We start from the raw sequence: 17,326 nt of genomic DNA on the forward strand, positions 1-17,326 counted from the left end.
TTCTCTCATTACTCCCTTGTATATTTAAGCCCTGTGTTTTCCATTCCCTTTTCTTGTGTTGTACCACTTCCATGTGCTTTGTGTTTCCTTGCACCTAGTTTCTAGCGTCCCAGTTTCTAGTTTCCTAGTGTTTATGTTCCTTGTCTGTAGTTTCTAGTTTTCTGCTTTTGAATTTTGTTTCTAGTATGTGTTTGCTACAGCGCAACAAAGCTTCCTTTTTGAGTTCATCCTTTCGTGTCTGTGAGTCCTGTATTTGGGTCCTACATCCTACCTGCCACACAACATAACCTGCCAATGTGTTGTTATTTCCAGTCTAAGTTCAACTTTTATTCGTGGGGTTTCTGATGAATACAGTCAAGAAATACAAGAAACAATATTTCTGTGGTAGGATGGAGACTAGGTAGTAATTCTTTTAGTTTTGGATCACCGCCATGACTGTGGATCTGGCACCACTGCCTGGGTTCAGTTCATTGTTTTGATAGAGTAATAATATGTTTAGAACTGAGTTGTCTCAGCCAACAACTACCTGGAAACATTCAGAACAGCTGTTAATGTAATAATTAAGTGGAAGATGTGACAGAGTTCCAACTTATTATTGTCCTAATCTTTCCCCAGCAGCCACACATTTTGCTAGTGTTGGCATTAAAACCCACCAAAGATAAGGATAAGTGTCCAATTCATTTTTAATTAGCAATATGCTGAACAAGGAATTAAAAAATAAAATGTTCTCTGGATGATTTTTTTTTAAATGAATTCTTCTTAGTTTTTCATGTATACCACAACATTTCCAACCATCTAGGACTGAAAATATAACATATCAGTTTTAAAGTGTAATGGTAACTTAACAAAACACAACATTATACACACAAGATTCACACGATGCTATATAATATTTACAAAAACATGGATAATGCCACCTTCCCAGCATTTGCATTAAGTTGTAGAACAATATGTTCAATTTAAAACTCCCTTTTGGAGGAAATATATGTCAGCACATTTTGTTTGAAAAATTCAGCCAAATATGATCAAGCCTATAATATAATCTGCAAATGTCACATCCGCTCACTTCTTGTGACACTGGGTTTACTTATTTTATACTCCTTTTAAATTAGTATATATGATTCATATTTTCACATTGCTGTTTTGAAATATATACTGTCTGTAGTTGTCTACAAAGAACAGAAATGTCTTCTACATCAGGCTGTCACTGCTTTTTGTAGCTCTGTAGAGGAGCCTCTATGTCAGAGTTGCTGTAATAAAAGAGAGAAGAATATGAGCAACTAAATTCAACAAACTTAAAAAACAGTTTTGAAAAGAGGTGAAACCTAACCTGCTGAGTTCATACATAACTGATTTGGTCTTCAGTTTTTTCAAAGTCAACATATTCAGAAACACAGCAGAGAACACAACAAACTTCAAAAGAAAGATGAAGGAAACAAAGAGGTGAATCCTTCTCTTACCTGCTCAGCTCATATGCGTCAGCTTTCTTCTTCATTTTTTTCAAGAGCCACAAAGCCATAAACACACCAGATAACAACGCAGTAGCCCCTGTTGCCACACCAACAGTAATTGCAGCTACTGGAGCAGGAGCTGTGGAAACATTGTAAAACGTGAATAATGTGAACTTTTGAACAGAGATTTGTAAGTGTGCACATTTACATTTTGTGTACCATTTGATCTGTTGTTGCTCATTTACCTTGACAGGTGGGTTTCTCTGCAGTCCAGTTGCCATGATGACCACATGTCAGCAGCTCAGGTCCTTCTAATGAGTAGCCTTGGTCACAGGTGAAGGAGCACTGACAGTTGTAAACTGACTCAGTGCTGGAGCAACTGATGTGACCGTTTTCAGGAGCCTCAAGCAACAAACATGTAACAGCTGTTGTAAAAGAAAGGAAGATATTGCATATTGAAAAAGTGATCTCACCTGTGCTCGTAAGATTCTGAACATGCAAATGACGTTTTGAACAACAAGTAATCCAGGTAAAATGGGTTCACATGTACCTGTGCAGGTTGGTGATCTGGAGGTCCATTGGCCTGGATGTGTACACTCCATGCTGTGTGCACCTTGCAGCTCATGTCCTTCATCACATGTAAAATGACAAACCATGCCAAGTGGATGGGGTGTGTCATGACTAAGAAATGAAGACAGAGAAGGGCTGCAGCTTATCTGACCATTTGTTGGGACCTCTGGAGCAGGACATCCTTTTGCTACAAAAGGGAAACAAAAGAGTAAAATATTACTAATATGTCATGACATAATCAATCCAAGAAAAAAACTGGAGTAACACTGTTTGTAGTAAATATTGATATAATTAGTCTTTCAGACCTTTGCATGTAGGTATGTTTTCATTCCACTGTCCGTCCTCAGAACACTTGATGGTGTTTGCTCCCTGCAGTTCAAAACCTTCTTCACAGCTGAAGCTGCAGGTGGAGTTTGGTCGCAGTTCAGTCTCAGATTCACTGCACTGCATGATGAGGGGAGCTTCTCTCTCTGGATTCTGGCAAAGGATGGCTGACACAGAAACATGTGTATTTTATTGAACGTGTCCTCATTATATATCAGAATCAGACTACTTTAATAATCCCTAAGGAAATTACGTGGGTTACAGTTGCTCCAAGACAGTAACAGTAACAGACTAAACTATTTAAATAATACAATATGTTACAGAGTTTACAAATTTAAGAAATAGCATTAATAAATACAATCACTGAATTATAAATATGAAGAATATTACAGGGGTGGAATATATATAACTGACATTTGACTAACCTGTAAACTTTGTCATTTGTTATTTTATTTGCTATTTTACTTTGGTATTTTACTGAGCGTGTGCAAAAAGGGTGTAGCTATTGCAGTTTCACAGTGTATTAGATGGAAGAGTTGTACAAGGAGATGGCCACAGGCAGGAATGATTTCCTGTGTCGTTCAGTGGTAGTCTTTGGTAATCTCAGTCTCTCACTAAATGTGCTCCGGTGACTAGCCAGCACGTCATGGAGTGGGTGGAAGGTATTATTCAGCATTGTCCTTATCTTGGACAACATCCGCCTCTCAGACACCACCCTAAGGGAGTCCAGCTCCATCCCCACAACATTACTGGCCTTGCAGATCAGTTTTTTTAGTATGTTGGCTTCTGCGACCCTCAACCTGCTGCCCCAGCATGCAACAGCATAGAGGATGGCACTGGCCACAACAGTCTCATAGAAAGTTCTAAACATTGTCCGACAGATGTTGAAAGACCTCCGACCCCCCAGAAAATAGAGACAACTCTGGCCCTTCCTGTGAAGTGTAGTGGTGTTTTAACCTAGTCCAGTTTATTGTCTAAGTGTACTCCAAGGTATTAATCGTTCTCCACAATGTCCACATTATATAGAAAATGGGTGGGTTATAAAGAGGGAGCAATACAAACATTATGAAATATGACTAATGTGAACATTTTGAAGTAAAAAGTGTGTAAGTGTGCATGTCACACAGCGGAAATTTGTGTTTTTATGTTTTATCAATCTGTGTATTGGTACATAGTGTTGATTTTATTTGCATGATTTTATTGGGATATTTATATTGCATGTTTGTTTATTGATATTTATACTGCATGGTTTTATCCTCATGTTTATATTTGTGTTAACGTTATACCATGTTCCTTTAACCCACTGTGGACTAAACAGACAATTGTAGGCACCTGTTAGGTGGGGGCGTTCCCCAAGGTGGCCTATCAGCCGCCAGGTTGACCTGTTAAAGGGGATGGTGAGCACAGAGACAAAAGAAGAGAGAGTGACGCACGAAAGGTGGGCAGGAGAAAAAGGAGCGCGTGCAAGCCCGCACGTGTGTGGAAGGAACTGCTGCCTGACTGTGGGGTGCCGCGAGTCGTTCGGCGATCCACTCCCAATGCAGGAACGGCAACAGTGGGTGGCGATGGCTGCAATGCACAACAGGGCAGGGATGCCCTTCTCCTTGCATCTGACGGTGAGACGAGGGAGGCCGTGTTCAGGTGTGGAGTGGGGCGGGACTGTGCGGCGACGCGCTGTCAGGAGGAGACAGGTCTGCGATAGGAGCCCCCTCCCTGGTCTGTTGCTGACGAGTTTCCCCATCCCGGAAGAGAAGTTCCTCTCCTGTCTCTTTCATATAAGGACCATTCGCCCATGTGTGGCTGGACTGTGGGATTATGGGACTATGGGAGGGTAATTTTAGCATATGGAAAACATTCATTTAGCCTTGTTTTAATATTGTATAGTTATTTCTGCCGGCAGGGTTTTTAGCGGGTTGCAACACTATTTTTATTGTATACGGGGAATTTTATCTTGTATTTGTGACTCTGGCTGTGTTTTTTTTTATGGAAAGTAAATGGTGTTTGAAGCCAGCTTACTTTCTGTGCCCTGAGCGCTGACCCGCTCACTCCCCTTGTCGCTTGTATGTATAAAGAGGTGGTGGTGAAGATTTAGTTCCACCAGTCTTAGCGGCTACATGCATTTAAAGTTCTTGTTCTATTTGATTCACATTTGTTCGTTTACCTTGACAGGTGGGTTTCTCTGCAGTCCAGTTGCCATGATGACCACATGTCAGCAGCTCAGGTCCTTCTAATGAGTAGCCTTGGTCACAGGTGAAGGAGCACTGAGAGCTGTAAACTGACTCAGTACTGGAACAACTGATGTGACCGTTTTCAGGAGCCTCAAGCAACAAACATGTAACAGCTGTTGTAAAGGACAGGAGGATATTGCATATTAAAAAAGTGATCTCACCTGTGCTCATAAGATTCTGAACATGCAAATGAAGTTGTGAACAACAAGTAATCCAGGTAAAATGGGTTCACATGTACCTGTGCAGGTTGGTGATCTGGAGGTCCATTGGCCTGGATGTGTACACTCCATGCTGTGTGCACCTTGCAGCTCATGTCCTTCATCACATGTAAAATGACAAACCATGCCAAGTGGATGGGGTGTGTCATGACTAAGAAATGAAGACAGAGAAGGGCTGCAGCTTATCTGACCATTTGTTGGGACCTCTGGAGCAGGACATCCTTTTGCTACAAAAGAGAAACAGAAGGAGATCAATAAAATATATCATAGTTAAAGAGACTTAAAATAAAAGTGCTACAATGGGTAAACACTGTTTGTAGTAAATATTGATATAATTAGTCTTTCAGACCTTTGCATGTAGGTATGTTTTCATTCCACTGTCCGTCCTCAGAACACTTGATGGTGTTTGCTCCCTGCAGTTCAAAACCTTCTTCACAGCTGAAGCTGCAGGTGGAGTTTGGTCGCAGTTCAGTCTCAGATTCACTGCACTGCATGATGAGGGGAGCTTCTCTCTCTGGATTCTGGCAAAGGATGGCTGACACAGAAACATGTGTATTTTATTGAACGTGTCCTCATGATATAGAAGATGGTGGGTTATACTTTTCGTGTTCCTCTTACCTTCACAGTGAGGAATCTGCTGATTCCATGTACCTCCTGATGTGCAGGTCACTCTACTGGCTCCCACTAAATGGTAACCTTGGTCACAACTGAAGCTGCAGGTGTTTTTGTAGCTGAACCTCGTATCAGCATCTTCTCCACAGCTGACAAAGCCATTTGTCAAGTTTTGCAGCGCAGGGCACTGAACAGCTACAAAAGAGAGAGGCAACAGAAGGAGTTAAATGAAAGCTTTTATTTTAATCATCATGCAAATCATCCTCCAAATAACAAAAACTACACAACGATGAAAGGTAAAAACATGTGGCCGTACCAACACAGTATGGCTGGGATCCATTCCAATTTGCTGATGCTTCACATTGCAGAGATGGAGATCCAGACAGTACATAACCTTCATCACAGGTAAAAGTACAGGTGGACTGATAGCTGAATGAGCCCAGAGGATCGGAGCATTTCATTGATCCATGTGTCGGCTCTGACATCTTCTCACACTGAATCACTGTAGACAACAGGAGAAAAAACATCAGTCCATGACTCCATCACTGTGTAGAAAATCATAACAATCAATAAAATATAGCATCTCAGAATTTCAGTAGCTACTGGGTAATGTCTCATCTCTTCATTTATCTTGTTACTGCAGATTTCCAACTCACATTCACACAAAGGTGGCTTTTCTGACCATTTCCCTGAGGAAGTACACCTTAGAGGAGTCTGCACACTCAGCTTGTATCCTTCCTCACAGGAATACTGACACAAGGATTCATAGGTGAAACTACCATACTTGTGAGAGCAATTTTGGGATCCTTTTTCTGGGGCAATAACTTCGCTTTTGTTACACTGCACAGCTGAAAACAAATAAAACACACAATTAGATATTAAATCCTTTACATGACTCAAAATATGATTTAATCTAGGCGGTCATTTTTTTTCATACCTTGGTCACACTTGTCTCCAAAAAACCCTTCAAAGCAATCACATTTGTGGCTGTTGATGGTTTCAACACACTCTCCATGCAAACAGGAGTCAATCTTACAAGCCGCTGCAGAAAGCAAACATGCTTTCATAAGTCTTCTTAATTATATGCAGAGATGAGCAGTAACGCAGTAACTGCTGAGTCTTTGATTTTATTTATTTTTTGCTGTGTTTTACTTGCATCTATTTCAAAGACTGAGTGTAAACACAAAAAAATATTTTATTTTATGTGCTGGAATGTGCAGAAAATGGGTTTAAATGTTAAACAAATTTCTTCAAGTCAAACATGTTTGCATATAAATAACTTTTTGCTTGATGCAATGTGCAGAAAGTTAAAAGATTAAAACTAATAAAACAAATTTTAAAAAGAGCCTTTCCATTTGATTACATTTTATATGATGGATTATGCATAAACAATAGAATTGGGCTGAAAGGTCTATTGTTGTATTACCTATTCAGGTTGTGTATCATGTTTTTCAAAAGTAACTAAGTAACTAATTACTTTTGAAAATAAGTAACCAGTAAAGTAACGGGATTACTTTTTTGGAGACTTAATCATTAATAAGTTACTAATTACTTTTTCAAGTAACTTGACCAACACTGATTATACTACCAGAACATGTCAAATAAATAATTGCAAGCTTTTAGATCATTGAAAATATGAACAAGAATATCAAACATGAAGCAGCTAAAACAAGCTGCTCTAGTATGTTAGTCCCAAACTTTTGCTAACCTGTGTAGCACAGAGCAGTCTTTGATTTTGTACAACTCTCGTCATTCCACTTGCTTGGTTCTTTATCTCTTTTAATATACATCTCCACACAGTCCTCACTGATCTTTGCATTTTTGTCACTCTTGCTGTTGTTCGGTTCTCCTTCTGCCCAGTTGGTTGCTTCCTCTGTCAGAGGCTTGTTGGTTCCTACCCAGGTCCAGACATTATTGATCTTACGGATTCCAATCCAGTAGTAGCCTTTTTTCTTGGGCAGCCAGTTGTTAAGATGCTCGATCTCTTCCTGGTTCTGGATGGCCACCATGTCTGTGTAGTGCTCCTGGCACCAGCTTCGTGCATTTTCCCATGTCATTGTGTTGTTTGAATAGAAATAAGACCAGCACTCTACACTAGTCCACATGCACAGCACTAAGGATAGAGAACAGCAATATTTATTAGATGCAAATGTAGTTTAAAAAAAAGGATGGATTTTTTAGAAATTATTTGTAAACCTTTTTAATTAACTAAAGGTGTGGTTGCATTAAATATACATACTTAAGCAAATAAAGGCGAAGTTGATCCACGAGCTCTTATATCCATGGGTCTGAATTAGTCCAAAGCAGGAATTCTGTAAACATCATATAAAAAAAAAGTTCATTAAATTAAAGCTGAATTGATTTTTACTGAAATCTGCCCTAAAAAGAACAATATTTAAATTGATACCCCACTCACCATGTCAAATGGTATGCCTGATAGCCTACAGTAGATGTTTGACTCTGTGGGTTTCAGCCTCATATGTAGGGATGAAAGTATTCTGAGTGTTATGCACTGGATTTGCTGCTTTTATGTTCTTCTCTTGTATCATCCAGGAAACCTGGAGGATATCAGTTGAATTCCCCCCACCCCTCCAATACTGTCCAGTATTTCGTCATTCCACAGAAGGCTTTAAAAACATTTCCTGTTCAAAACGTTTGTGTCGTCTTACTCAATCAGCTCATAGTGTTCATCAGTCTGTAACTCACAGGTTGAGTTGACAACAGACAACAACCTTAGCTGAGTGATATTTTAAAAAAAATGTGTAAAAATTGCAATATTCTTCACAGTTGATAGATTTGCATTTTTAGGTGCTCTGGTGAAGACAAAACAACTCACTGAACATTTTGTAAAATTATTTAAATGTACAGCAAAGACTGTGTGAAAGGGTGGAGTAGCTCAGGACAAACGCCTCATTTCAACACTGACCTTACTTTGGTAAGTTTCTTTCCCTGGAGAAAAAAAAACAAAGAAGTTGATTTCTTTTGAGGTATACTGCAATAAGATTTCATTTTATTTATTTTATTTCTTCAACACATAATTGAGAAAGTAACTGACTTTGTCAGAAGATGGTAGAGAAGCTGTTTAGAGTCTGAAGAAAAAAGAGAGAGAAAAAAGTACACTCATACAGTGTGGTATGTCGATGTGACTACTGCTGCTAAGGACCATGGCCTCAGACTTTGATGCTCATTCTCATTGTTTAACAATTGGATGTGAACTTCTCCAGCCCAAGCTGGATGAAACCAACAGGGCCACACCAACCACAAAAAGCAGAGATGAAATTCTGAGGCCACCTGGGTGGAACCCTTAAGTCTGCACCGAGAAATTCTGTCCAGAAAAATTATGAATCAAAAACAAAGGGGACAAAGGGTAGCCCTGGCAGAGCACTCATGCCCAACATCCATCAATAGTGAGTCCAACTTATTACTGGCAATTGTGCACTCACTGAATGCCTTATATCTAATTACCTTACTAAAAAAAAACGATAAAAGACTGCATAACCTCAGAGCATCTAAGTGGCTAGAAAAGAATTCAATGCAAAATCCAGATCAAAAGGTAACTAATGTATAGTGGCTGTGCAGAAACGCTGTTGAGTGTGGTTCCTGAACATGGAAGGACACTTTCATTGGAGTTTTGTAAAGTTTGTAATATATTATTTAATTTAGTTAAGTCTGTTACTGTTATTATCTTGTAACCATATAATTTCCTCAGGGATTAATAAGTGTTCTGATTCTGATTAAAATAATAAAAACAAACTGTGATTTTTCCATATGTTAACACAAAGGTTCCAAGGACGTCTTTGAGGCTGCCTCTAATGTGTATAAAAATACAATACCAGCAACCAGCAGGGGGAGATAATATATTTAAATCCACTGAGTCGGTAGTAAGCTAAAAACATATGAAGTACAAAGCCTTTAAAAAGACATTATTAACACACACACACACACACACACACACACACACACACACACACACACACACACACACACACACACACACACACACACACACACACACACATCTTCTGCTTATCCTTTTAGGGTCCCTTGGGGGAGGGCTGGGGCCTATCCCACCTATCTTAGGGCAACTATTTGCACTCACATTCACAACTATGGGCAATTTAGAGTTTCCATTTAACCGATCCCCACTAACTGCATGTCGCAGTACCCACACATGAACACGGACAGACCATGCAAACTCTACAAAGAAAGATCCCGGCCTGATGGTGGAATTTAACTCAGGATCAGCGCAACAGTGCTAACCACCACACCACGTGTGCATAGTATTAACAACATATTAAACAAAAACTTTAACTTACTGATATTTAAAACAGCATCCAGAGCATGTTTGAATCTACCTGTTACCACTGCATTGTAATTAATATTAGTAACTGTACAACTGTTCTAAATAAGACTTGTTGTTTATAGTTGTGTATCACATGATGGACTGGCTTCTTCAGGCAGCCTGTGAATAACATGAAAAACAAAAAGAAAGCTCTCAGCATTTTCTTTTTTGTTCATTCTTTGAATTTCTTTTTTTTATTGCTAGGTTGGCAAAGGCTGTGTGGAAGGGTGGAGCAGCAACGCATAATTTCAACACTGACCTTACTTGGGTAAGTTTCTTTCTCGTGAGAAACAAACAGAGATATTATCACTTTTGAGGGGTGTTGCAATGAGATTTCATATGCTCTCTTACTTCTATAACATATACTTGAGAAAAACTGAGTATGTTTATGTTTTATGTAGCAAAAACAGATGCAGCAGAAGGTAAAAATAGCTCCACACTCGACTGCAGCTAATAGAGTCTGTTTATAGTCTAAGGGGAGAAAAACCAAACAAAAAAAACCCAACATGCAGTGACAGTAGCATGACACTAGTATTGCTGATCGTAATAACCTAGAATGAAGAAAAAACACGATCCAATTGTCAGCCTTCATATTTAACTTGCTTTCCAACAACATTTTACAAACATTTACACAATTTTATGAAATTACATGCACAAGTATATCTTGGGCCACTTCAGACCTCTGTGTGTCTACAAATGACAGCTGGTGAACCAATCATGAGAAAGCCAGGGTTACGCTTAACCCGACAGGTTGTGTTGAATGTCTGATTTACCTTCTGAGCAGCTATGGTATCCATTTTCTGACTGATCCAGAGAAGGGCATTACACAGCTAAGGGCACAAATGGGTTATGCATAATTTAATGTAATATAATCGAACAGGTTTCTAATATAAAAATAACAGATTTCAAAGTATTTGTATAGCGTTTTTCTAGTCACACTGACCTCTCAAAGCGCTTTATACCAGCAGCAACATCTAATAATAGGTTCATACTTTAATCTATACATTTTTACTTATGAAGGAGTGTAGAATCACCACTTCATCTGACTAGTATTTCTTCGGACTGTGGGAGGAAACCCACACAAGCACAGGAAGAACATGCACAATCCACACATAAAGGTCCCAACTAGGATTCTAAATAGGAACCTTCCTACTGAGAGGCGATACTGCCAATCCACGTATTGTCATCAGAGCTCTGACAATGTGATAACTGTAACAGTACTACGACGAGCCCTGTTCATGCTAATAACTTATAATGATTCACTGGAAGCAGGATCGATGCGGCAGAGGAAAAAATATTCCTCGCTGGAATATTGAATTACCACGTTAGTGAGAATCCCGGCTTATAGATTCCTGTCCGATATCGTGTACCTTCAGTGATTGCTTCCCTTCCTGGCTTCAGATTCTTGGACCCTTCCTTTTCCCTGCTTATTGGAAGATTTAGCGTGAGCTGAGAGCGTGACCGGAGTGTGAGGAACGGCTGAGACCCCGCGAGTGTGGAGCACCTGTCCTGACTTTGAATGGCAGCTCTTTGCCAATTTCAATACTAAACTGCTCACGTTTGGCACCTTTCTCTCTCAAAACCATGTTCACAGTTATATTGTTGATAGTCTCCTGGCATCTCCCATCTTCACATGATGTTGCATTACACTGGGTTTTAAGAAAAAGCTCACCAATAAAAGGTCACTTATCACTTCAAAACTCACACAGATTCTTGTTTTTCTTTGTACAGAAGACTGTGTCTTTTTCCTTGATGACTGATATAAAATCATTAGTTTTAGGATAAGATTTATTGAGTTTATCCCATCAAATTTACTTTGGGAAATTGCTCTGTCACAATAGTTAAACACAAAAATAAAAATGGTGGAATGGTGTATAGATCAGTAAAATAAGATATAAACAAATATACAAGCATATAAAAAAAACCTAATGAAATAAATAACAGAATCAATATTTTACAAGGTAAAACTATGCAACAAAAATTGTGATACACTTCTATCATTCAACTTCCTTCTATTTTTTCCTGAGTTAGTGTACATCTCCACACACATATCTGTAGAGTGGATATTATTTGATTCATACAGGGCCCTTGAATTGTTACTGATCCACGTGCTGTTATTATCTGTCATCTGCACCAGACAAAAATAACAACAATAGTTAAGACTAACAGTACTTCTCATAAGTAACAATGAAGATCATGATGAAAAGGACTGAATAAGAAAATCCTGACTTATTTTTATAATAACACCATAAAATGCTCTGTGAACCTGTAAACACAAGCTGCTACTTCAGTTAAACATTTGCTTTTCTAATCAACTCAAATATAAACAAAAAAGGTGTTACAGCAGTAAAATAAGTGTGTTTTTTAAACACAATTAAAAATCAGTGTCAGGCTTTTGTAAGTTTCCCTTTTTTTTATCATACAATAAGTGGATGTTGTCACCTTCAGCCTTATGTAAGACATTAGGTCCTTTTCCTGTACCACTAAAGTGCTTTCACAGATAACAATCAGTTTATTAAAACAAACAATGAGCAATGGGGAAATGAAATACACAGGAATACAGTTCTTCCTTCCTTGAATAACTGCTAATGACCTTCATGAGGGAGAAGAGAGAGGTCTGAGCATTTTCAAAAGACATTCTTGTTTAGCCCTTAAAAAAAACACACGGTGGCAGAAGGTCATTGTGAAACTGCAAGATCAGGTTGATGATGGGCAGAACTGATGAGTCAAGCTTAAATTCTGGTTCCACATGAGCCTGGAATAGATCCTGCTTGGCTACGCATTTACAGCAATGTGGTGACACAGCTGAACTGTTATTATTAGTCCTGATGAAGAAAAGTGAATGTGCCAACAGCAAACAAAGACATTTGTCTTCATATTTTTTCCAAAAAGGTTTATTAGGTTTGCATATATTCCAGAATTTCATAAAACATCAACTGTAAAATTTCATAGTATAAAAAAACAGTGAAGGTAAAAGAAAACACAACTTTACACATAAAAACAATAAAATAAAAATTCAATTCGAACTATCCTATTCTAAAATAAATAGTAAATAAATACATATCAAATTATTCACATTTGTGCAGCTAAATGACAATTCACACATAACGTTATGTAACATTTATGGTGACATGAATCGTGCCACCTTTCCAGCATTTTCATGAAGTTGTAGAACAATATGTTCAATATGAAATTCCATTCTGGAGGATATACATGTTGTAACAACATTTCAGAGCAATTGCAGATCTTTTAAAAGTTTCAGGAAAATTCAAATGTCACATTATGTCACTCCTTGTCACATTTAGTATGGCTGTTTTTTTCCCATCTGTTATGCTAGTGTATATGATATGTACTTTTTGCATTTCTGTGGAGAAATATACAGCTGTCTGTAGCTGCCTTAGAGGAAGAGAAGTGTCTTCTATATTAGGCTGTCGGTGCTGTTTTTGTAGCTCTGTGGGGAAGACTCTATGTCAGAGTTGCTGTGAAAAAAGAGAGGAGAGGATAAGACAACAAACTTCAAAAGAAAGATGAAGGAAACAAAGAGGTGAATCCTTCTCTTACCTGCTCACTTCATATGCGTCAGCTTTCTTCTTCATTTTTTTCAAGAGCCACAAAGCCATAGACACACCAAATAACAAGGCAGTGCCCCCTGTTGCCACACCAACGGTAACTGCAGCTACTGGAGCAGGAGCTGTGGAAACATTGTAAAACGTGAATAATGTGAACTTTTGAACAGAGATTTGTAAGTGTGCACATTTACATTTTGTGTACCATTTGATCTGTTGTTGCTCATTTACCTTGACAGGTGGGTTTCTCTGCAGTCCAGTTGCCATGATGACCACATGTCAGCAGCTCAGGTCCTTCTAATGAGTAGCCTTGGTCACAGGTGAAGGAGCACTGAGAGTTGTAAACTGACTCAGTGCTGGAGCAACTGATGTGACCGTTTTCAGGAGCCTCAAGCAACAAACATGTAACAGCTGTTGTAAAAGAAAGGAAGATATTGCATATTGAAAAAGTGATCTCACCTGTGCTCGTAAGATTCTGAACATGCAAATGACGTTTTGAACAACAAGTAATCCAGGTAAAATGGGTTCACATGTACCTGTGCAGGTTGGTGATCTGGAGGTCCATTGGCCTGGATGTGTACACTCCATGCTGTGTGCACCTTGCAGCTCATGTCCTTCATCACATGTAAAATGACAAACCATGCCAAGTGGATGGGGTGTGTCATGACTAAGAAATGAAGACAGAGAAGGGCTGCAGCTTATCTGACCATTTGTTGGGACCTCTGGAGCAGGACATCCTTTTGCTACAAAAGGGAAACAAAAGAGTAAAATATTACTAATATGTCATGACATAATCAATCCAAGAAAAAAACTGGAGTAACACTGTTTGTAGTAAATATTGATATAATTAGTCTTTCAGACCTTTGCATGTAGGTATGTTTTCATTCCACTGTCCGTCCTCAGAACACTTGATGGTGTTTGCTCCCTGCAGTTCAAAACCTTCTTCACAGCTGAAGCTGCAGGTGGAGTTTGGTCGCAGTTCAGTCTCAGATTCACTGCACTGCATGATGAGGGGAGCTTCTCTCTCTGGATTCTGGCAAAGGATGGCTGACACAGAAACATGTGTATTTTATTGAACGTGTCCTCATGATATAGAAGATGGTGGGTTATACTTTTCGTGTTCCTCTTACCTTCACAGTGAGGAATCTGCTGATTCCATGTACCTCCTGATGTGCAGGTCACTCTACTGGCTCCCACTAAATGGTAACCTTGGTCACAACTGAAGCTGCAGGTGTTTTTGTAGCTGAACCTCGTATCAGCATCTTCTCCACAGCTGACAAAGCCATTTGTCAAGTTTTGCAGAGCAGGGCACTGAACAGCTACAAAAGAGAGAGGCAACAGAAGGAGTTAAATTAAAGCTTTTATTTTAATCATCATGCAAATCATCCCCCAAATAACAAAAACTACACAACGATGAAAGGTAAAAACATGTGGCCGTACCAACACAGTATGGCTGGGATCCATTCCAATTTGCTGATGCTTCACATTGCAGAGATGGAGATCCAGACAGTACATAACCTTCATCACAGGTAAAAGTACAGGTGGACTGATAGCTGAATGAGCCCAGAGGATCGGAGCATTTCATGGATCCATGTGTCGGCTCTGACATCTTCTCACATTGAATCACTGTAGACAACAGGAAAAAAAACATCAGTCCATGACTCCATCACTGTGTAGTAAATAATAAAAGTACCAAAAAGTAGTAGCAATATTATAAGCTATTAATACTTAAACTCACTTTCACATGTAGGGGGTTTTTCTGACCATTTTCCTGACCCCGTGCACCTCAGAGGAGTCTGCACACTCAGCTTGTATCCTTCCTCACAGGAATACTGACACAAGGAGTCATAGGAGAAACTGCCATAGTTGTGAGAGCAATTTACATGTCCTTTATCTGGAACAACCACTTCACCTTTGTTACACTGCACAACTGACAACAAATAAAACACACAGTTAGATATCAAATCCTTTATGTGACTTAAAATATGTATTTAAACTACGCTGTCATTTTGTTTTCTTACCTTGGTCACACTTGTCTCCAAAAAACCCTTCAAAGCAATCACATTTGTGGCTGTTGATGGTTTCAACACACTCTCCATGCAAACAGGAGTCAATCTTACAAGCCGCTGGAAAAAACAGACATGCTTTTAGAAATTTTACCTATTATAGTAAAATAATGTGTCACATAATTAATCTTAATTTTTTAATCTGCTCTAGTATGTTAGTCCCAAAATTTTGCTCACCTGTGTAGCACAGAGCAGTCTTTGATTTTGTACATCTCTCGTCATTCCACTTGCCTGGTTCTTTGTCTCTTTTAATGTACATCTCCACACAATCCTCACTGATCTTTGAATTTATTTCTCTCTCGCCATTGTTCGGTTCTCCTTTTGCCCAGTTGGTTGCTTCCTCTGTCAGAGGCTTGTTGGTTCCTACCCAGGTCCAGACATTATTGATCTTACGGATTCCAATCCAGTAGTAGCCATTTTTCTTGGGCAGCCAGTTGTTAAGATGCTCAATCTCTTCCCGGTTCTGGATGGCCACCATGTCTGTGTAGTGCTCCTGGCACCAGCTTCGTGCATTTTCCCATGTCATTGTGTTGTTTGAATAGAAATAAGACCAGGACTCTACACTAGTCCACATGCACAGCACTAAGGACAGAGAACAGAGATACACATTAGATGCATATGTGGCAGAAAGGATGGATTTTAAGAATTTCTCTTTGGTTGTAAAACTTGCAAGAGTTACACTGATGTTTCTGCTTGCATCAAAATTCTTTACCTAAGCAAATGAAGGTGAAATTCATCCATGAAGCAGAGCTCTTATATCCCCAGGTCTTAAGTAGTCCAAAGCAGGAATCCTATGAAAATAAAATCACAAAACAAGTTAAAATACATTTACAGCATGCTATCATCATTAAATATAAGATAAAAGTGAAATAATGTTCTCTGAAAAGATTGATATTTAAATTACTAACCCTTCTACTCACCATGTTAACTAATATGCCTGATAGCCTACAGAAGATTGTTGATCCTTCCGCCTCAGTATATTTAAGGATAAAATGATTCTGAGTGTGATCCACTGGATTGCCTCCTCTTATATATGACTCCATCCTCCTACAGGAAGCCTTTCAGCGGAATTTCCCGCAACATTTCCCAATGCTGAATTCCACAGAAGGCTTCAGGATCATTTCCCACAAGAAAGAAAAAAGACAAAAAGAAAACTTCTATTGTCTGTCATCATCAAAAAAGCATTAAATGATATTAACTTAAACAAATTCAAATAAATTCAATCAATATAAGTATTGATAACTTTATATGCTGCAACACTGGCTGCCAGCTGTGTTCACACATTGTCTGGTCCTACGGAATCAGAATCTGAAATATCAGTTTATAAAACTGTTGGTTTTCTGTTGTCTTATGTTGAAACAGAGGATGATGATTTTCAGTGTGCTTGCCAAAACAGTTTGGATCTGGGTCAGCTCCACCGAGAGGAAACCTTTAGACCCATAGGGATGGAAACAGTGAGTAGAGCATTGATCTTGACGTGGAAATGGTTTGCATGATTAAAAAACGGGGAAAATATATTCATTAGAGAATAAGGTCAGGTCTTTGGCTCAGGTTTATAAAAATATTTGTAATCCTTTTCAGGTTAAACAAAGACACCGAAGTTTGTCATGAACAAGCGAGGGACATATTAGTAATAATCTAATTATAAATGGGTGGATATTATGAGGTACCGGGGAGCAGACTGGGAGACTGGGAAAACATCAAATGTTGTTATTTGTGATGTTTTTTTGTTTTGTTTTTTACAATGTATTACAACTGATGTATTTATTTATTTATTTGTGGTGAACATAAAGATGAACCACAGATAGAATATTTGTAACTGTTGCATAGATACTGGTTTATGCCATTTAGATAAAACAGGAATGAATAATGTGAGGAGAAAAATAAATATTATTCATAATGAATAAGTTGTAATAATTCATCTCTCAAAGAGTTACCTATCGTGTTAG

General features: G+C 38.7%; 1 protein-coding gene across 4 annotated transcripts in view; it reads right to left on the bottom strand.

Moving 5' to 3' along the window:
• sele (selectin E) overlaps positions 1-17,326 on the bottom strand; it is a 38,984-nt gene that overhangs the window by 10,283 nt on the left and 11,375 nt on the right. Inside the window, exons 1-16 of one of the 4 annotated variants that reach the window (XM_080297785.1) lie at positions 16,298-16,488; positions 16,090-16,168; positions 15,555-15,959; positions 15,333-15,437; positions 15,050-15,241; positions 14,752-14,937; positions 14,442-14,630; positions 14,173-14,358; positions 13,848-14,054; positions 13,543-13,722; positions 5,141-5,326; positions 4,812-5,018; positions 4,507-4,686; positions 2,327-2,512; positions 2,002-2,208; positions 1,697-1,876 (exon numbers count right to left, since the gene is read on the bottom strand). In XM_080297785.1, coding sequence (XP_080153911.1) covers positions 1,697-1,876; positions 2,002-2,208; positions 2,327-2,512; positions 4,507-4,686; positions 4,812-5,018; positions 5,141-5,326; positions 13,543-13,722; positions 13,848-14,054; positions 14,173-14,358; positions 14,442-14,630; positions 14,752-14,937; positions 15,050-15,241; positions 15,333-15,437; positions 15,555-15,959; positions 16,090-16,168; positions 16,298-16,420 — 2,998 coding nt within the window. In that variant the 5' untranslated portion in view covers positions 16,421-16,488. Of the gene's footprint in view, positions 1-1,696; positions 1,877-2,001; positions 2,209-2,326; positions 2,513-4,506; positions 4,687-4,811; positions 5,019-5,140; positions 5,327-5,409; positions 5,599-5,719; positions 5,906-6,059; positions 6,252-6,340; positions 6,446-7,111; positions 7,517-7,642; positions 7,716-7,819; positions 7,958-13,542; positions 13,723-13,847; positions 14,055-14,172; positions 14,359-14,441; positions 14,631-14,751; positions 14,938-15,049; positions 15,242-15,332; positions 15,438-15,554; positions 15,960-16,089; positions 16,169-16,297; positions 16,491-17,326 lie in introns of those variants that run through there. The other 3 variants (XM_080297786.1, XM_080297788.1, XM_026158296.2) reach the window with 3 other exon arrangements.

Source organism: Astatotilapia calliptera, chromosome 23, assembly GCF_964374335.1.
Source record: "Astatotilapia calliptera chromosome 23, fAstCal68.1, whole genome shotgun sequence".
Classification (NCBI taxonomy): domain Eukaryota; kingdom Metazoa; phylum Chordata; class Actinopteri; order Cichliformes; family Cichlidae; genus Astatotilapia; species Astatotilapia calliptera.